The sequence below is a fragment of the Equus przewalskii genome, chromosome 9 (assembly GCF_037783145.1).
Source record: "Equus przewalskii isolate Varuska chromosome 9, EquPr2, whole genome shotgun sequence".
Classification (NCBI taxonomy): Eukaryota; Metazoa; Chordata; class Mammalia; order Perissodactyla; family Equidae; genus Equus; species Equus przewalskii.
The window spans coordinates 6,686,354-6,706,756 of record NC_091839.1 but is presented as its reverse complement, the minus strand read 5'-3'; the positions used below and the strand labels follow the sequence as shown (position 1 = coordinate 6,706,756).

Genomic DNA, 20,403 nt, shown 5'->3' with positions numbered 1-20,403 from the left:
TGTTCCCACCCGAAGGGCTCTGTGCTCGCCGGGCCTCACCTAGATGGCTCCCGGCTGTCTCCTCATCTTTAGTCTCGGTTCAAGCGTTCCTTCCTCAGCGAGCCTGCTCCCGTAGCCCGGGTAAGTCAGGTTCCTGCCTCTGCCTCTCTCCTTGAGTTCCCTATTTCCTTCATGTTCTTCTCACAATTTGCAGTTAAATATTTGTTTGTCTGATTACCGAGCACAAGCACCGTGGGCAGGACGTTCTCTGCAAAGCCCAGCACTCGGCTCAAAGCTTGGCGTCAGGAGATGCTCAATAAACATCCCATGAGTCATTGGACGGAGGGTAGTTTTAACATGAGGCTCTGCCACTGGGTACCTGGTGTGATTCTGTGCGTCCACAGCTCTGTGAGGACTCTCCAGCCAGGCTGCCTGGGTTCTAATCCTGACTTTGCCACTTACTAGCTGTGTGACCTTGGGCCAGTCATTTAACCTCTCTGCGTCTCAGTTTCTTCACAGGAAAATAGGAATAATAACGTACCTCCCTCATAAGGTCGTCAGGAGGATGAGATGAGCTCACACACATAAAGCACTTAAGACAGGGCTGAGCGCAGGAAGTTCTCCAGAAGTGTCAGCTGTTGTCACCGGTGTCCTCTCGTTGCGTCTGTGCGTGTCCATCCCTGTGTTTGTGTTGGGGTCATGCGTCTTTGGTGGACAAAAAGCTCCATCCCAAGGCAGGACTACATGTCCACCAGTACTTGTGGCTGTGATGGCCGCCGAGTGTCCCAGACCCTGAGGTTTATTCATTCAACAAAAGTTTACTGAGCGCCAACTGCTAGCTGTTCTAGGCACTAGGGATCTGTCAGAAACAAAACAAAACAAAGCAAAACAAAAACCAGGCAGAAATCCCTGCCCTCATGGAGCTCACACTTCTATCATGGGGTGTGAAATGTGAAACAAAACAGGGTGACTTATGTCTAAGGGCAATCAAATGGGGCCGGGGAGCCGTCAAGGAAACGGGTCTCATGCACGTCCTCGTCCAGGAGAACATGACCTTTTGAACTGAGTAACGCTGCAAGAATCCTGCAGCTCGGCACAGTGACAGACTTTTGCCTTCCTCTGGCAGCCGGAGCAAGCAGTTCTGTTTAGCCAAAATTGCTTCCTGAGCCAACCGCAATGAACATTCTCCGTAACACAAGCCCCCCTTCTTTGTCTATAAAACCCCTGCCTCTTACTCCCTCGTGGGACACTATTTGGGTTGCTACCTGGATCTGTGTGCCCCGAATTGCAATTCTTTGATCCCAGATAACTGCCTCACCTCTCTACCTCTCATTTTGGCTCCTTACTTTGAGGTTAACAGGTGATTCAGAAAATACACAAGAAACCCAGTGAATAAGAAAAATGATCGTGTGGTAGGTGATGGCTGCAATGGGGGAAAAGTGGAGAAGGAGAGGGCTGGAGCGCACTGTGGTGACGGTGCCCATGAGGCCAGTCGGGGAGGCCTCTCTGGGAGGCCGTCTTGTAAAGACCTGATGGGGGAGGGGGAGCCGCTCAGGTGTCTGGGGGCAGAGGATTCCAGGGCAGGAAACAGCAAAGGCGGGAGGCAGGAGGCTGTCTGCTGTGTCTGGGGCACAGCTGGGAGGCCAGTGTGGCTGGAATGGACTGAACCAGGGGACAGTGGGAGGAGGTGAGTTCAGGGAGGCAACAGGCCAGATCCCCGGGGCTTGGCTGCCGATGTGAGGACTTAGCTTTTACCTGGAGTGAGGTGGAGCCCGGGGAGGCCTCAGCCAGGAGGCCCTGACCTGATGTGGGGTTCACAGGCTCCTCTGGCTATGTGAGTGGGGAACAGAATGTGGGGTGTAGGGGGGCCGGGAGCAGGGAGACAGGGGAGGAGGCTGCTGCGAGAGTCCAGGCAGGAAGGGACGGAGGCTGAACCAGAGAGGGGAGCAGAGAGATGATTGGGTTCTGGAGTTGAAGATTCCCAGATAGGAACAGCCTGGCAATTTCCTGAGGACCTTTCCACGTCTGGACATAGAGGGGAGAGGAGCAGGACACATGAGACCTGGCTGCCAGCTCAGCCAGACCTTGCCCCCATCTTGTTGACCCACTGCCTGCTCCTATGCCAGCTTGAAGGGGTGGGAGAGGCAAGGTCCCCGCGGCCCAGCCCCTAGCTTCAATCTTCCCAGGGTCTGGGGCGGTGGGGGGCAGGGGGCTGACCTGCCCAAGAGGCGAAGGGCATTGCTGAGTCCACTATCTTATCAGAGAGACCAAACACACACCAAAAGTCAAGGTCACAATGAGTTCTTTCCCTCAGCAAACACTCCCTGAGGCCTGCCTGGGCTGGCCCTGCGCTGGGCAATGCAGGGTACACAGCGGTGACTGAGACATCCTGGATCCTGTCCTCACGACTCCAAGGAGGAGATGAAACGTCACCAAATAGTGACAGCCCAGGGTGGTCAGCCTTGTGATGCAGGAATCACAGGTCAGAGTGGTCAGGGCTGGGATGGGGAACCCCAGGGGTCCGTGGGAGCCCAGGGGAGGCACCCGACCCAGCCTGGGCCAGGGTGGGGGCCAGGGAGAAGGTTTCCTCAGGAAGTGCCATCTGCGCTGGAGCTGGAAAGATGAGGAGCAGGTGGACCCAGGGAGGAGGCCGGACGAGTGTTTCAGGCAGAGGACGCCGCATGCGCCAAGCTCTTGAAACGATCATTTGACAAACAGAAGGGCTGGGTGGCTGAACCCTGAGCAGGAGAGAGGAAGTGGCACATGGGAAGAAGGGGGGACAGCCGGGGTCTGAGCCCATCAGGCCTTGGTGGGTGCTGAGTCCCTAAGAGTGTGTGTGTTCACGATTCCAGGAGACTCGGGTTCAAATTCTCCTTGAAACCCACTCTGTTCACTATCCATTTAATTGTCTGTCCTCTGCCCTCTCTCTCCCAGGAAAAAAGAAAAATTCAATTCTGACTGTTAATTGTTCTCAAAAAAGTCTCCAAGGACCTGTGTGCCCCAGGCTCAGAGAAATCTTGCACTACTGTCACACTTACAACATTCTTGTGAGAAGTCTTCACCCCCAAGTCAAGCCAGGAGTTGCCCATCGGCCTGAACCAGCATGGCACACAGTGCCCCTGGCTCTGCTCCAGGGCGCCGATGCGGGCACACTCTGCTTCATCCGGATCCTGCCTGTGGGCCACGGCCTGTGTTCACCCCCCAGAGACAGGGCTAGGGTCGCTTGGACACACGATGAAAGATAAATGCATAACAAAGACCCTGAAAGACGTGGAACTTGAGTACCCCAAGGCTGCAATCAGAGGGCTGGTAAAAACCTTTAACCGTCAATGTGGCTGGGCACAGACGAGTCAGAGTGGACAAGGCCATGGGGCTGGGGCAGTGTCGCCTGGGCCAGCAGCCCCATCGAGTGGTCAGATGTGGAGCGTCTGGGGGCTCGGGCAGTGTTTCCTGACCTGAGGTCAGAGTTTCCACGACTTTCATCACCAGTACGGCTGATCGCCAGCTGTGGCTGTGACAGTATTTTGAATAGAAAATAAAGAGACCATAGAATAGCCCTTGGTCGTTCCTGAAGCCTCTTGATATGCCCCAAATGTCTCCCCTCTTCCAGACTCAAAAGTGAGCCCATCCTGACCTGACGCTCTGAGGACGCACCAGCCGCTGTGTTTCTGCCGCAGCGCACGGCGCAAATCCAACCGTGAGGAGCCGTGGGCAGCCATGCCAAGGGCAACCTACGGGATGACTGACCCTCCTCCAAACTCGAGGTCAGGAAGGACAAGGAAACGTCGCAGACTGCGGGAGATGAAGGAGAATGACAACCAGACGCAAAGTGTGGTCCTGGACCAAGAAAAGGGCACGAGGCGAAAAACCGGGGAAACTGAAATGAATCCTCTACGTTAGTTAGTAATGTCACATCAGCGTTAATTTCCTGAATTTGATCATCAGACTGTGGTTATGAAAGAGAGCGTCCTTATTCACAGGAGACACACACCTAAGCGTTTACAGATAAACAAGCATCGTCTCCAACTTAGTCTCAATGATTCGGGCAAAACTTTTAAAAAAATGTATCTATCTATTATTGATCTACAAACCACAAATGTGGTAAAATCGTTAAATTCAGGTGAAGGGTAGGTGGGTGCTCATCTTACTAATTCCTATAACTTGAAGGTCTGAAATATTTAAAATAAAATGTTGAAAATGAACATAAAATAGCTAAGAAATGAGAATTAAGGGAAAGCAAATGAAGCAGAGAGCAGAGGACAGCCCGTGAGCTCTGACTGAGGTCTGCACAGCGTCGTGGGTCAGCCACCTGCTGCCAGCGATGCAGCCTTGTCTCTCCTTCTGTGACTCAGGTTGGGGGGTTCCCTGATCTGTGCAGACACGACCCCACATCTGCCCCAGGTCCTGGACAGTCAGGGGTAGGGGGCTGGGGGGCCAGGGTGGAAGGGCTGGAGACAGCTCGGGGCCCCTGAGGAGTTCCCAATGACCGAGACTTCCTGACGGCCTGATCCGCGCTCCAGGCCCGTTAGTGAGTACTCCCAACCCCCCGAGGAGATAAATCTCGCAACCATCCCACAGCGTTTATTGTGCATCTACTGTGTGTCTGGAGGAACTGTTCTGGGTGCTCGGCATACACAGCAAACACAGCCAAGTCTTCCTTCTAGTGGGACAAGACTGACACCACAAAATTAAAAAAAAAATACAACATCAGGTTGGGATATGGGTGTGAGGGGCGCAAGTAGGGACATGGAGCCTGATGGGGTGCATATTACAACCGAGGACTCTCGGAAGAGGTGACATTTGAGCTGAGACCTGGAGGTGAGAAAGAGCCATGCAGATATCTGAGGCAGAGTCCCAGGCAGAAGGAACCACAAGTGCAAAGGTCCTGGGGCAGGAATGACCTTGGCCTGTACAAAGCACAGCAAAGAGGCCAGTGCCTGTGGATCCGTAGTAGAGTCTGAGCCAGGAGAGGTGAGCTGGGGTCAGATTTTGCAGGAACTATTGTGGAGTTTATTCTGAGGAAGAACGGAAGCTTTGGAGGGTCATCAGCAGGGGAGTGAGACAGCTGTGTTACAGGCGTGGCTCAGTGGCATGAAGTCCCCCAGTGAGCAAGGAGACTCATATAGGGGCAGTCAGTGTGCCGGCAGCACCCCCTGCCTCCTCTCTTGGGGTCTCCTGTAGAGGGGGTGACCAGCCGGGTGGGGGTAGAGAAGAGCTCAGGCTGATCAGAAGCTTCGACTTTCCCAGGTGACCTGCCCCAGAGGACAAGGACATCACCAAGGCAATTATCTTATCAATATACCCACACTTGCCCCTGGAGACACGTCCACCCCACCCCAGGAGGCTCAAGCATTCCACTGGGCCAGCCCCTGGCTGCTTTCCACAGAGGGCCCTGCCTGGGGGACTAGGAGGGGGTCCCTAGCCCTCAGACCTGGCACCAGGCACCAAGCTCCAGCGGAGCCCTTGGGCACATCTCCCCACTTTGCACCTTCGTTTCCCGGTCTGGGCAGGTTGGGGTGGAGACGGGAATGACCGAGCTATGGTGGTTCCGGCCGTACGTGTGGAGGACCTCTGGGGTCCTCCTTGAACCTCTCTGAGCCTCAGTTTCCCCCTCTGCACAATGGGAATGACAGCACCGCCTTCACAGGTCTGACCAAAGAGGTCACATATCAGCAGGCCTGGCACGTGCAGGCCCTGTTGCTGTGGAGTCTGAGTTTTCTCGTTGATGGGACCGCATGAAAGCCAGGCTCTGGGGTCACACCTGGGTTGCAATCCTGTCCCTGATAGTTAGTCCATCGCAACCTTAGGCAAAGTCCTTAGCCTCTCTGTGCCTCAGTTTCCTCATCTGTAAGGGGGAGGTAAGAATAGTACTCGCCTCAAAGGGTTGTTAGAGGTGAAATAAGTTAGTGCGTGAAAGCCCTCAGCACAGCGCCAGGCATGTCATGAGTACCACGTGTTTGCTGTGCCCCTCATTGCTGCGATGGATACTCCCAGTGGCTCCCTGACCTCAGTGGCAGGCTGAGACGGGGTCCAGGCAGGTTGGGGCAGTCCAGCAGGGAGTGCCCAAGCTGCCTGGGCCTGGAGGTCACCCCAAGGAGCCCCGTAATCAGCTGTAATCAGGCTGAGCCTGCTCCACCTCCTCCCTCCCCAGCTATATCAGGCCGGTCCCGACCCCAGGCTCTGTCTCAGCAAAGGAGGGCAGCCGCACGGGGCACCATGGGGAAGGCGGTGAGGGGGGCCCAGGGTCGGGGGTCAGGGGTCAGGGGTTGGAGGCAGGGATTCCAGTGGGATCTGATGCCGCCCCTGTCCCCCCACCCCTAGGAGAATTACGAGCTGTACTCGGTAGAGCTGGGTCCTGGCCCTGGTGGGGACATGGCAGCCAAGATGAGCAAGAAGAAGGCAGGCGGTAGAGGGGGCAAGAAGAAGGAGAAGCTGGAGAACATGAAGAAGGAGATGGAGATCGTGAGCAGGGGGCCTGCGGGCTGTGGGGGAGGCTGGGCAGGGGCGGGGCGTGTGAGAGCCGGACAGCGAGTGTCCTGTCCACCCCCCACCCTAGAATGACCACCAGCTGTCAGTGGCGGAGCTGGAACAGAAATACCAGACCAACGCGACCAAGGTGAGATGGGGGCAGAGGGAGGGGTGGGTGCAGAAAAGGGGCGAGGGGGAGAGGAGAGAGAAAAAAGGGAGGAATACATTAGAGAAAGGGCCAAGTGGGGAGAGAGAGAGAAAGAGAAACAGATACAAAGAGACAGAAAGACAAACAGAGGCAGAGAGAGGCAAAGAGAGGGATAAGAGAGAGAAGCAGGTAGAGATGGCAGAAAGAAAGAGACAGAAAGAAAGACGGGAGAGAAGAGAAAGACAGGGACACGGAGGAGGGAAGGGGCAGGAACAGACGTGAAGACGGAGAAAGAAATGGAGAGGCACAGGACAGAGGGACAGAGCGACACAGGGAAAGAGGGCAAGGAGACAGAGACAGAGAGGGCATGGGAGAAAAAGCCCTTAGCGGCCACCAGGCCACCACAGCCCCACCCGGCTCTGTCCCCAGGGCCTGTCGGCCAGCCTGGCTGCAGAGCTGCTGCTGCGGGACGGGCCCAATGCGCTGAGGCCGCCGCGGGGGACCCCGGAGTACGTCAAGTTTGCACGGCAGCTGGCAGGTGGTCTGCAATGCCTCATGTGGGTGGCTGCTGCCATCTGCCTCATTGCCTTTGCCATCCAGGCCAGTGAGGGTGACCTCACCACTGACGACAATGTGAGTGGTGGGTCCTGGGGGCAGACACAGGACACAAGGACCTGGGGAACAGAGGACATTGAGCATGGGACTCAGGACATGAGGGACATAGGCTGGGGATAGAGAAACATGGAAATGCAGTTCCTAGGCACGGGTCATGGGGGATGAAGGACATTGGGATATGGGACAGACCCAAGGACAAAGGTCAAAGGGGACATGGGGAGAATGTGTCTCAGAGATGGAGGATATAGGCGGGGCTAAAAAGACATAGAAATGCAATACTTAAGATATGGGACTTGGGAAACAGAGGACATGGGACAGACCAAGGACAGAGGGCACAGGGGACACTGGAACTCAGACATGGGACACAAGGGCATGGAGACACAAGGAACAAAAGACTCAGGACACAGTGCACGGAGAGACATAAGACATTAGACACAGCAGCACAGAGACATAAAGAAGACCTAGATGCGGGACAAGAGCATGTTGGATATATGACAGAGGTCAGGACAAGGGACATGGGGACTTAGGGACATGTGACATTGACAGGGGCACAAAAAGTCACAGGATATGTGACCTGGGAGGGGGATTCAGAAGTACACAGAAATGAGGAGACACTGGACATCGGGACTTGGAATTTGGAACACGGGACTCTGACTGCAGAGGACACAGAGTATGAAGCACAGGCTCTACTGCACACAAACCCATGGAAATGGGGACATGAGGGCACAGGGACATGGACATAGAGGATGGCACCCAGATTATGAAAACATGGAGAATGGAACACAGGGAGAACAGGACATGGGAACACGAGGAGTCACAGGACCCTGGACATGGGGGACACAAGACTTAGGGGAGGAGCGAAAGAGTAGACATACGACCAAGGCGCATGGTGACGTGGGGCACAGTCGTAGGGTGTGGGGACATGGGGACCTAGAATTCAGGGGCAAGAGAATTTGGGGTAAAGGGACACAGGGACACAAGACCCTGAGAATACATGACAGTCGAATGTGGGCTATGAAGACCATGGGGACAGGGGACACAGGAAATAGTGCGTGAGGCTTCCTAGTTGGAGGGGGGAAAACCTTGGCGGTGACCCTGGGGGCACCAGAAGATCAGGGAGCAGGCGGTGGCCTGTGCAGGGAGCTTCCAGCCCCTACTCATCAGCCCCCACCCCCAGCTGTACCTGGCACTGGCCCTCATCGCTGTGGTTGTGGTCACCGGCTGCTTCGGCTACTATCAGGAGTTTAAGAGCACCAACATCATCGCCAGCTTCAAGAACCTCGTACCCCAGGTGGGTCCCCCGGCCCCCCAGCCACTTCAGGTTCCAAGTCTCCACGACGGTTGAGCCAGGTTCCAGGTGTCCCTGCGGCCCCCTCCCCTCAGGCCCAACCTGCCCCTCCTCTGTGGCCTCCATCTCTCTCCATTGGTCCTCGGCTCTCCTCAGTTTCCACCTCCCCCCATCCCCATTGCGCTCAGCAACTTCCACCCCCAGCCCCTGCCCGCCTCAACTCTGGTGTCCCTGCCCCACAGCAAGCAACCGTGATCCGAGATGGGGACAAGTTCCAGATCAATGCGGATCAGCTTGTGGTGGGCGACCTGGTGGAGATGAAAGGCGGGGACCGAGTGCCAGCCGACATCCGCATCCTCCAGGCCCAGGGCTGTAAGGTGGACAACTCCTCGCTGACCGGAGAGTCTGAGCCGCAGACCCGCTCGCCCGAGTGTACACACGAGAGCCCCCTGGAGACCCGCAACATCGCCTTCTTCTCCACCATGTGCCTCGAGGGTCTGTGAGGCCCCTGCCCTCCCACCCAGCTGACCACACTGCCTCCACACTCCCCACTGTGCTCCACTGCTCCTCTTCTGAGACCCATGGCCCCCCTTCACATCACCGCCACCTCTTCAGGGCACACTGCCTCTCTCGCTCCCATTATTGTGACCTCTTCCCGGGTCACGCTGCCTCCACTGCCTTCCATTACTGCCCCCTCTGTCGGTTCACACCACTGTGCAGGCCCCCCACTGCCCACCCAGCCCTGAGGCAGCCTCTTGGCCCCACTGCAGGCACAGCACAGGGCCTGGTGGTGAACACAGGCGACCGCACCATCATCGGGCGCATCGCATCACTGGCTTCGGGAGTAGAAAATGAGAAGACGCCCATTGCTATCGAGATCGAACACTTTGTGGACATCATTGCAGGCCTGGCCATCCTCTTTGGCGGCACCTTTTTTGTGGTGGCCATGTGCATCGGCTACACCTTCCTGCGGGCCATGGTCTTCTTCATGGCCATCGTGGTAGCCTATGTGCCTGAGGGGCTGCTGGCCACTGTCACGGTGAGTTGGGGAGGCAGAGGAGGGTGCAGAGAGCTGAGAGGCCTGTGCATGTGCCTGTTCACTCAATGCACGCTTCCCTCCATCATCTCCCTACCTGTCCATCTATCCATTCACCTCCCACCCACCCACCTCCCTTCCCATCACGCATCCTCCCACTCTCCCACCCCCTATCTCTCCACCTATCTATCCATTCAGCAAACACTACTCTGGGTCATGTCCCGTCCACACGGAGGACTCAGAGACCAACAGGCAGGGTCCTCCACCAGAGGCAGCTGAGGCCCAGCGTGGGCAGCCTTCAACAGTCCACACCCAGCCGGAGACCTGCCCCAGAGGAGGCTCAGGGGACTTTTGTTTTCTCACTTTGATTGTGCAGATAAGAGAACTTAGAGAACCTCAGCTCTGGCAGCTTGGCTGTGTTTATCTGGGCAGATGAGGGGGGCATCCCAAGCACAAAGCACAGACTGGACAAAAGCTTGGAGGCAGGAAAAAGCCAGGCTTTTGCTGAGGAATGCAGCATCCGTGGTCCTGTGGCTGGGATAAAGGGTCCCCAGCGCTGTGCGAGGGTGAAGTGGACTGGAAGCAAGGACTGGTCCCCAGGCATGCGTTTCTCACCCTTGTCCCAGGTCTGCCTGTCCCTGACAGCCAAGCGGCTCGCCAGCAAGAACTGCGTAGTCAAGAACCTGGAAGCAGTGGAGACACTGGGCTCCACGTCAGTGATCTGCTCTGACAAGACGGGGACCCTCACTCAGAACCGCATGACTGTGTCCCATCTGTGGTTCGACAACCACATCCACTCGGCTGACACTACGGAAGACCAGTCAGGTGTGGGGCGGGAGGAGGCAGGGGCTGGGGCAGGCAGATGGTGGAGACCCAAAGGGCAGCTATGAGGTTACCCTGAAGGGAGCCTGGAGAGGGCTTTGCACTAACGGAGAAGAGGGTCCTCGGTCCAGGGAGGGGGGCTAAGCCGTGGGTCTGTGGGTCTTCCAGATCTCCGAAGGGACTTGATCTCGGGTCTCAGAGGAGACTTGATATCGGGTCTGGAGAGAAGGCTCCGTCCGGGGTATTGAGGAGGGGTTTGGCTCCCACCCAGGTCTGGGAGGGGATCCTGTCCTGCCTTTAGGGGGAGGGGCTCAGTTCTGGTATGGGAGAGTCCCCTCGCGGTCCCAGCTTGGACGCCTGGCCTCCAGGGCAGACATTTGACCAGTCCTCGGAGACGTGGCGGGCACTGTGCCGCGTGCTCACCCTGTGCAACCGCGCTGCCTTCAAGTCGGGCCAGGACGCGGTGCCCGTGCCCAAGGTGAGAGCCGGGGGGACGCGGGATCCCTGGAGCCTGGTGCAGCTGGGCTCGCCCCTGACGCCGGCCCCCGCTCCCAGCGCATCGTGATCGGCGACGCGTCCGAAACGGCGCTGCTCAAGTTCTCGGAGCTGACGCTGGGCAACGCCATGGGGTACCGCGAGCGCTTCCCCAAAGTCTGCGAGATCCCCTTCAACTCCACCAACAAGTTCCAGGTGCGCGCCCGCCGCGCCCGGCCCCGCCCACAGCAGACCCCGCCCACAAGAAGGCCCGCCCGCAGCGAGCCCCACCCACACCTAGGGGCGGGGCTTCCCTCGGTAGCCCCACCCCCACCCCCGCCCCACCTCTCCCGCCCAGCCCACAGCCGAAGCCCACCTATGGCCGGGCCGCGCCCGCAGGCCCTCCCCCGGGGGCTCTCCGCCTGCTCTCAGCCAGCAGGCCTTCGGTGGGGGATAGCTCGCCATCCAGATCCCGCCCCACCCCGACTCTGGATCCTAATTATGTCCATTCCCCGCGCCCAGACCCCTAACCATGCCCCTCGGCCCGCCCCGATCCTCAGCCTCTACAAGAACCTGCCGAGCACGCGGCCCCTCTCCTTCAGCCCCGACCTCACCCCGGCCGGCTCTCCGGGCAGCGCCCCGGGCCGCAGCCCTGCCCTTCCCCCAAGCCCCGCCCTCCCCCCCTTCCCTCGCCCACGACCCCGCCCCCTCCGCCCGCCCACAGCTGTCCATCCACACGCTGGAGGACCCGCGGGACCCGCGGCACGTGCTGGTGATGAAGGGCGCCCCCGAGCGCGTGCTGGAGCGCTGCAGCTCCATCCTCATCAAGGGCCAGGAGCTGCCGCTGGACGAGCAATGGCGTGAGGCCTTCCAGACTGCCTACCTCAGCCTGGGCGGCCTGGGCGAGCGCGTGCTCGGTGAGACCCCTAGAGTAGGGGGTAAACCAGTGTGCGAGGAGCTAGCACAGACCTTGCCCGACCTTCCGTGTCCAGCCCCGACCCTAACCTTTCCCAACCCTGGCTGACAGCTGACCGGCCCCAGTCCACACACACTTTTTTTTTCCAAGTCGGTCTTCCCTTTTTTTGTTTCCAAGCCAATGCTTTTTTGGTGAGGGAGATTGGCCCTGAGCTAACATCTGCTGCCAATCTTCCTCTCTTTCTTCTCTCCCCCAAGGCCCAGTACATAGTTCTATATCCTAGTTGCGCGTTCTTCTAGTTCTTCTGTGTGGGATGCCCCCTTATGAGCGGTGCGTAGGTCTGCGCCCAGGATCTGAACCAGTGAACCACGTGCGGCTAAAGCGGAGCCCACGAACTTAACCACTCGCCACGGAGCCGCCCGCACACACTCACCTTTGACTTTCCCTGTCTCAGTCCTGACCCCTGTCTAGCCCCAGTTCCTTCCTTGACCCAGCCCCTCCCGACCTGTCCTCGCCTGACTTTCCCCATCCTGACCTGACCTGTGATCCTTTGATTTTCCCCAGCTTTGCCCCAACTGATGACCTGCCCTTACTTTCACCTCCACCTTTTAGGGTCCCCCTCTTGACCCTTTGACATTCCCCAGTCTTTGCCTCAAGACTTTCTCCAATCCTTGTCCTGCCCTCTGACCTCCTCCAATTTTTGTCTTGATTCTTTAAAGTTCCCTAACCCCTGCCTCAACCCTGGAAGCCCAGACCTGTGGTCCAGTTCTGGATCTTTCATTTTACTTGCTGTGTGACCACTGGCAAGAATTATCCCCTCTCTAAGCCTCAGTTTCCTCATCTGCAAGATGAGCATGCTAATAGCCTCATAGGGGGTTGTGAGGATGTGAATGATGGACTCAGCACAGGGTCAGGCATCCATGGGTATTTTACTCCTCATCTGGCCTTGCTAGGGAGGGGTCTGCCCAGGATTCCTCTCTGAATTCCCTGTTTCCTTGTCAGGCTTCTGCCAGCTCTACCTGAGTGAGAAGGACTACCCACCTGGCTACGCCTTTGACGTGGAGGCCATGAACTTTCCATCCAGTGGTCTGTGCTTTGCGGGACTCGTATCCATGATAGACCCACCCCGGGCCACCGTTCCTGACGCTGTGCTCAAGTGCCGCACAGCAGGCATCCGGGTATGACACTGAGGAGAAGACTGGGCAGGGGTGAAAAAAGGATGGCAGTATTTGGGGAAAAGGAACCCTGTGACAGAGGCCCACCTGAAAATAGGTGGAACCAAAAGGAAATATATTGCTTCATGAAACTGAAAAGTTCTAGGGAATGAGGCTTCAGGTATAGCTGGATCCAGGAGTTTGGCATCATTAAGAATTTGCCTTTCTCCACATCTCAGCTCTGCTTTTCTCTCTGCTGGCTTTATTCTCAAGCGGTCCCTCCATTTTGATGGCAAAGATGACCACCCCTCAGCAGCTCCAACTCACGTCCCACCTGTTTAGCCACTCCACAGAGAGTGCCTCTTTTGCAGGTGTAGCAGATTGGGTCACATGCTCATCCTTGAACCAGTCACTGGCTGGGGGATGGAATACATTGGCCAGGTCTGGGCTTATTTGTCCAAACTTGGCCATGGACCTCACTCCAACATGAGGAGATGGATGGTTCCCTGCAAACAAATCAAGGGTGAGGGAGCCAATGCTGAGCAAGCAACACCCAAGTTCTTCCCACAATCTGAAAGGCCCTGTAAGATCCAGGCCCTGTTACCTTTCTAAGCTCATTCCTCAACCCTCCAGTCCTGCTGGCCTCACTGCTACTCCTCCAACAGTTCAGGCATTGTTCTCATTTCAGGGTCTTTGCATTGCCTGTTCCCTCTGCCAGGGACACTCTTCCCCCAGATCCCCACGTGGTTGACTGTCTCACCTTGTTCAAGCTTCTGCTCGAATGTCCCCTTGTCAAAGAGGCTTTCCCTGGATACATTTACGATCGAAGCACCACTTTTCCACCCGACATTTGCTATTCACTTTACCCAGCTTAATTTCCCCCCTTCCTTCTTACATGCTATATCGTTCATTTATTTATTTTGTTTCGTTTCTGTCTCCCAGACTAGAATGTCAGCTCCATGAAGACAGGGACTTTTGTCTGTTTTGTCCTTGCTATTTCCCAGGCATGTAGCAGGGGGTGATGATTGGTTGGATAAATGAATGAGTGTATCAGCAGACGTCCAGCAGAGAGGATGTGGAGAGTGGGCTGATCTGAAGGGGTCAAGGTCTGCTGGTCCCCTCCACAGGTGATCATGGTGACAGGTGACCACCCCATCACGGCCAAGGCCATTGCAGCCAGCGTGGGCATCATCTCGGAAGGCAGCGAGACAGTGGAGGACATCGCTGCCCGCCTCCGTGTGCCTGTGGACCAGGTGAATCGGAAGTAAGCCCCCCTCAGCCCTCCCTGTCGTTCTTCCCGCACCCCACGCAGACTGTGCCCCAGCGACTCCCTCCCACCTCCCTCCCTAGAGATGCCCGCGCCTGCGTGATCAACGGCATGCAGCTGAAGGACATGGACCCATCAGAGCTGGTCGAGGTGCTGCGCACCCACCCTGAGATGGTGTTCGCTCGCACCAGCCCCCAGCAGAAGCTGGTGATCGTGGAGAGCTGCCAGCGGCTGGTGCGAGCCTGCTGAGAAAGGGGGGCAGCTGGGCTGGCCTGGCCCTGGGGTGGCCTATCACTGACCACTCCCCACCTTTACCCACTCCCTGCAGGGTGCAATCGTGGCTGTGACAGGGGATGGTGTGAATGACTCCCCAGCCCTGAAGAAGGCAGACATCGGCGTGGCCATGGGCATCGCTGGCTCAGATGCAGCCAAAAATGCAGCCGACATGATCCTGCTCGATGACAACTTTGCCTCCATCGTGACAGGCGTGGAGCAGGGTCTGGGCCGGGTCAGAGACAGGGTGGGCAGTGTGGGCACAGGAGGAAGTGAGCTGCAAGGAGGCTGAGGTGCCTGCTGTACCCCACAGGCCGGCTGATCTTTGACAACCTCAAAAAGTCCATCGCCTACACCCTGACCAAGAACATCCCCGAACTGACGCCGTACCTCATTTACATCACTGTCAGCGTGCCCCTGCCCCTGGGGTGCATCACCATCCTATTCATAGAGCTCTGCACCGACATTGTGAGTCTGCAGCCCCAGCCCCCGCCCCCGACACACACACACAGTGCCCACAGATGTACGCCCATGGACACTCCTGGACAGAGTGACAAAGACAAGACATGTGTTCAACAGACAGCCCGATGGGGACACACAGGCAAGCAGGTAGACACAGACAGAACTCCAGACATGGACGCACAGGTGGACACTCAGGTAGGCACGGGCAGACCCACAGACAACATGGGCTCAGATCTGGATACACAAACAGAGATATTAACAGACACAGATGTCTGGCTAGATAGACTTGGATGACAGACAAACATCCCGCAACAGACATGGACAGATAAACCCCAGCAGATAGACCCCAGGCAGACAGATGGAAAAGAGCCACAGATACAGCCGCAAACGCAGCCAGATGCACGGCCATGCTGACACATTTATTCAGTATCATGCTGTGCCCACTCTGGGCCAGGCACACGTAATTTACTTAATTTTGTCCTTAAATGACTCTCTGAGATGGGCTTCATTTATTTATCATCCCCATTTTCGGGCTAAGCTATTGAAGCATAGACAGGTTGAGCAGCTTGCCCTAGGTCACATGGCTAATAAGTGGCACAGCTGGGATTTGAGCCCAGCTTCAGTACACTCTGCTGCCACTCTGTAGTCACAAATGGATGGGATGGGGGAGGGGGAGGACACAGAGTGACAGAAGAGACGCAGAGATAGAGTGACAAAGAGACACATAGAGACAGAGACACAAAAGCAGAGACAGAGTCACAGAGAAGGAGACCAGAGACAGGGACAAAGAAACAAAGAGAGTAAGGGACAGAGAGAGAGAGAGCAACAGGGGAACAGAGAGGTCAAGACCAGAGTCCGCAGAGAACAGAGAGATGGGGGGAGGAGGAAAAACGGAGGGAAACAGAGAGAGACAAAGAGAGCGTGCACAATAGTAGAGATAACTGCAGATGCTCTGATGGAGATGGACACAGATGTGGACTGGACATGCCAACACTCCCAACAGGGGCCAGCCAGATCCTGTCCAGGCAGGAGTGGCTGTGTGGTCACTGCAGGTCCTGTCTCCTAACCTCAGTCTGTCCCTGCCCACTGGCAGGGGATGGGGGGCTCTAGAAAGTAGGGGACAGGGGCTCAGGTAAACCCTTAACCGGGGTTCCTTCTGCTCCTGGCCAGTTCCCATCTGTGTCTCTGGCATATGAGAAGGCCGAGAGTGACATCATGCACCTGCGTCCACGGAACCCAAAGCGTGACCGCTTGGTCAACGAGCCCCTGGCTGCCTACTCCTACTTCCAGATCGGTGCGTGCCCGCGGGCCGGGAGCTGGGCCCTCCTTCACGGCTGCTCGGCTGCCTTGGGTGTCTAACTTGTTCTGGATCTCAGTGTCTGGTTTGCTCCTGGGTCTCTGTGGTCCCGTGTCCTTTCTCTCGCCCTGTTCTCCATGACCCTGTTTCTGGGTCATTGCCTCCTTGTCTTTTTTGGGTTCTCTGGGTGTGTTTCTGTGCCCTGTCTCTTGCATCCCTATCGATTATCTCTTGGGATCCTTGTCTCTGTCTTTCTCTCAATGTCTGTCACTGTCTGTGTCCCTGACTCTCTCCTGTGTCCCTGTCTTGTCTCCATTGCTGTCCCCTTGTGACTCCTTGCCTCTCCCCCAGGTGCCATCCAGTCATTTGCTGGCTTCACTGACTACTTCACGGCCATGGCCCAGGAGGGCTGGTTCCCACTGCTGTGCGTGGGGCTGCGGCCGCAGTGGGAGGACCACCACCTACAAGACCTGCAGGACAGCTACGGCCAGGAGTGGGTGAGCCCCGCCCTGCCCCACCCCATGACCCCCTTGTTTCCAATGCCGCCTACCCTGTATGGCCCACATTCACTCCTCCATGTTTGCCTGAGCTCAGAGCATCCCACTCTGCCAGTTCAGGGGTAAGGGGCCTTTCTCACCACTGTCTCGAGCTCCCAACTCCTGCTTCTGCCGATCACAGCTGCAGACGGGTCCTCCCTGCCCTGACAGTAGCAGAGCCCCTCAGGTGGGGAAGCAGGCCGTAGTGCTATTGTCCCTGCAGCATCACTTACACAGAGTATTTGTGTGTGGCCGACCTTAATGAAGGTTTGGGGCACGGAGAAGTCAAATCTGGCTAGCAGGTCTGGTTAGCTTGCCGCGTGGAGTTCCAGGTCAGGATATTCCCCTCTAGCACTACTGTCATGGTTAAGAAGGCAGAGCTGGGAGCCAGACTGCCGGACTCGTGGCCTGCCACGGCTCCCTGCCAGCCGGGGATCCTGATGCGTGCTGACATTTGAGTGCCACCCAGCTACCTCATGGGATCACTGGGAGGATTAACTGAGATAATACTTGGGAATCACTCAGTACCTGGAGCTTAGTAAGTGTTCCTCACACAATTAGCTAGTGTTAAAATAGTTATATTGAAGAAATGGACTGAATAGTAGCTGCCCCCTTTAAGTGGGGCATGTGCCCTGGTCCCCAGAGGCCTACCTGGCCCGCTCCACTCATTTTTGCCCTCTTCCCTGGGCCCCGAGTCACACTGGACTTCGCAAATCCTGCCTCAGGACTCCCACTCTTTTCCCAGGCGCCTACTTTCGGGTGCCCAGGAAACCCTCCATCCTTCCTCTCATTCTGAAAGCAACGCCTGCCCCACCATTGCCCAGGCACGGACGTCCGAGCTCTGCTGGACCCAGGTTTCCAGGCCCCACGCTCATGCAACCTGACAGATCCCGCGTCTCTCCTCTCCTCCCACCCCAGCTTATGTGTCAGGCACAGAGCAGTCAGGGGCGCAGGGCCCAGGTCTGGGTGCCAGCTGGCTGCAGGGCCAGCCCACCTGGCTCAGGCTGCTGTCGTCCCCTCCTCCCACAGACATTCGGGCAGCGCCTGTACCAGCAGTACACCTGCTACACGGTGTTCTTCATCAGCATCGAGATGTGTCAGATCGCCGACGTGCTCATCCGCAAGACGCGCCGCCTCTCGGCCTTCCAGCAGGGCTTCTTCAGGTGTCCCTGCTGGCCAGCCCGTCTGCCCTGCTCTGGTCTAGACTCCCATTAGACCCTGACCAGGGCTCACTGCGGCCAGCAAACGCCAGCACCACTGTGAGGATGTGTGGTGCCAGGGCTAGCATTCCTCATCAATAGCTAGCCAGGAGCTCCATCATGTGCCTCTCAGCCGCCCCTCCACGTTTCATTACCTAAAGGCGTGATGCTGACAGGGTGGGGACCCACTGTTGGAGGTGCTGGCCACGCCCGTGTTAAATGCTCAGAGCATCTCCCTGCTGCTGACATCTGACCTCCTTTGACCCAGTACCCTCATTTCCATCTGGTCCCCAACTCCTCATGGCCTGTCTTTGTCCTGAGCCCCAGTCTGAGCCTGTCTCATCCTGCCCCCGCTGCAGGAACAGGATCCTGGTGATCGCCATCGTGTTCCAGGTCTGCATCGGCTGCTTCCTGTGCTACTGCCCTGGAATGCCCAACATCTTCAACTTCATGCCCATTCGGTGAGGGCTTGTGACGTGTGAGCAGAGGGAAGGGCATGTGGGACACACGTGAGGACAGCCTTCACCTTGTCATCTCGCCTGTCCTCAGGTACCAGTGGTGGCTCGTCCCCATGCCCTATGGCCTCCTCATCTTCGTCTATGATGAGATCCGGAAACTTGGAGTTCGCTGTTGCCCAGGGAGTGAGTGTGCAGACTGGGGGGCGGGAGGCTGAAACATTCTCAGAGCAGCTGCCCTGACCTCTGATCTTCAACACTTGACCTCCAAATCAAACCTCCACTGATGCGTAACCTCTGAGCCCCAGGCCCCCCCTCCCTGACCCACACCCCCCCCAGCACTGAGTCTCCTCTCTCTCCCCCAGGCTGGTGGGACCAGGAACTCTACTATTAGAGGGACCGCTGCCTTCAAGCCATCCTTGCATCCACCACAGCTGGGGTGGACACATGGGACCCTCTGGATGGCCACCAAAACATCTGAGCAATTGAGTCCTAGCCCCACCTGTGTCTGTTCCTGTAGCCCACAGCACCCCACCTTGGAGGGACCCCATTCCCCTCCACCTTCCACAAGGTGCACCCCCTCCTGGAGGAGCAGTCCCTAGGTCAAGTCCTCTGTGCTGGCCTTGGGGAAGCGCCCTCCCGAGGGGGTGGGGGGCTTCGGTAGGGAGTCTGAGCTAGCAGCTCCTGTCAAGTGGGTCTGTCCTGAGGACTTCAGGCGGGAAGAGGGCTGCCTGAAGCCCTTCTTTGAAAACACTCACACCTGCATGATAGTAATAAACCAGCTCATACTGACTGTGCTTTCATTCAGTGCTCAAGTGTTTTTCCTGAGCCCCTGTGATCTCCCACAATCCTACATCTTAGGGCTGCATCTCCGGTTCCTAGAATGCAATGCCTGGCATACAGTAGGTACTCAATAAATGTTCCTTGGGGGACTGAATTCCCATTTCTCTGCCTCAGCACAGCATGTAAAGGGAAGCAGCATGTGGACACAGGCACGCTCCAGATGGTGCTTCTGACACACCACTGGTCTGCACACCGCCTCCGGGCCCTCCCAGCACCCATCCTCCCTCTCGGGAGGCTCCTTAACACAGGGTGTCAACATCTCTTCCACTCAAGCAGCCCCCGCCCCACCCTTCACAGGGCTCTCCGCTCCAATCCCACGTGCTCACTCCTTCGCGCTGCAGTGGGTGCCCTATCACCTGTCAGTCCCGACCAACTCCTGCAGGCTAAAGTCACAGTCCCCTCCTCACACCCTCTCACCTGAAAAATGAACCCTCCCCTGTCGTCAACCCATGCCACCCCGTCCACCCCCGCTCTGGCCATTCCTTTTCCCAGTCCTGTCTTGCCCCTCTTCCCCTTTCTTTACTGACTCTCTCTGGCTGGGCACCAGGCTTCTCCCTCTTTTCCAACAGCCCCCCTCTGCTGCCCCCACCTCAGCTGTTTCTGCAGCGACACCTACATCTGTCTCCAGCCCCCTCAACATGTCCGAGGGGACCCATGCTGGCCTCTGCATCCTCCTCTGAACCCGCTGCCATCCACTGTCCCATGTGTTTCCTTCTCCTTGGGAAACGTGGTGGGCCCTCGGGGGGTTTACAAGCCCAAACTTGAGTTACCCTGGACTCCTTCACTCTTTCCTTAGTCCTTACGCACCCGCCACCTCCCCACAGCCTGTCCCCCAACCCCTCAAAAGAAAAACAGCCCACTGGTCACCACTTCTCTACTCTGCTTCTGCCCATCAGCCCTGCCCTTGTCCAGACCTGGCCTTCTGGCCTGAGTCTCCCCATCCATACAAGAGCCATGGAGATCTTCCTAGAGCCAAGTCTGACCCTGTCATTCCTCTGCCTAGAACTCTCCATGGTTCCCCACTGCCCCTAGTCATTTTCCCAGCCCAGCCTTCAGAGCATTCTGTGATCTGACCCCTGCTGACTTCTGAAGTCTCACAAGCCCCCTCAAATTGTTCCAACCAGTTCTTATGTTTTCTTGGAAAGGCCAGGATCTCTCTGACCTCAGAGCC

The 20,403-nt window shown here is 57.1% G+C and overlaps 1 protein-coding gene across 1 annotated transcript; it reads left to right on the top strand.

Moving 5' to 3' along the window:
* Positions 1-6,258: 6,258 nt before the first annotated feature.
* On the top strand, positions 6,259-19,192 carry ATP4A (ATPase H+/K+ transporting subunit alpha). Its single transcript, XM_070557383.1, has 21 exons — positions 6,259-6,441; positions 6,536-6,595; positions 7,025-7,228; positions 8,388-8,501; positions 8,741-8,993; positions 9,269-9,537; positions 10,161-10,359; positions 10,725-10,834; positions 10,912-11,046; positions 11,555-11,747; positions 12,749-12,924; positions 14,028-14,164; positions 14,251-14,401; positions 14,496-14,664; positions 14,754-14,908; positions 16,073-16,196; positions 16,551-16,696; positions 17,765-17,898; positions 18,294-18,395; positions 18,484-18,575; positions 18,755-19,192. Exons 1-21 carry the CDS (start codon positions 6,352-6,354, stop codon positions 18,781-18,783), a joined length of 3,042 nt encoding a protein of 1,013 aa, XP_070413484.1. The 5' UTR covers positions 6,259-6,351; the 3' UTR covers positions 18,784-19,192.
* Positions 19,193-20,403: the final 1,211 nt, after the last annotated feature.

Bases quoted from the DNA above. Each gene is read 5' to 3' on its own strand.
- ATP4A (XM_070557383.1), top strand. From the start codon at position 6,352: ATGGCAGCCAAGATGAGCAAGAAGAAGGCAGGCGGTAGAGGGGGCAAG. The intron at 6,596-7,024 runs GTGAGATGGGGG...CTCTGTCCCCAG, and splicing joins ACCAGACCAACGCGACCAAG to GGCCTGTCGGCCAGCCTGGC. The intron at 14,909-16,072 runs GTGAGTCTGCAG...GCTCCTGGCCAG, and splicing joins TAGAGCTCTGCACCGACATT to TTCCCATCTGTGTCTCTGGC.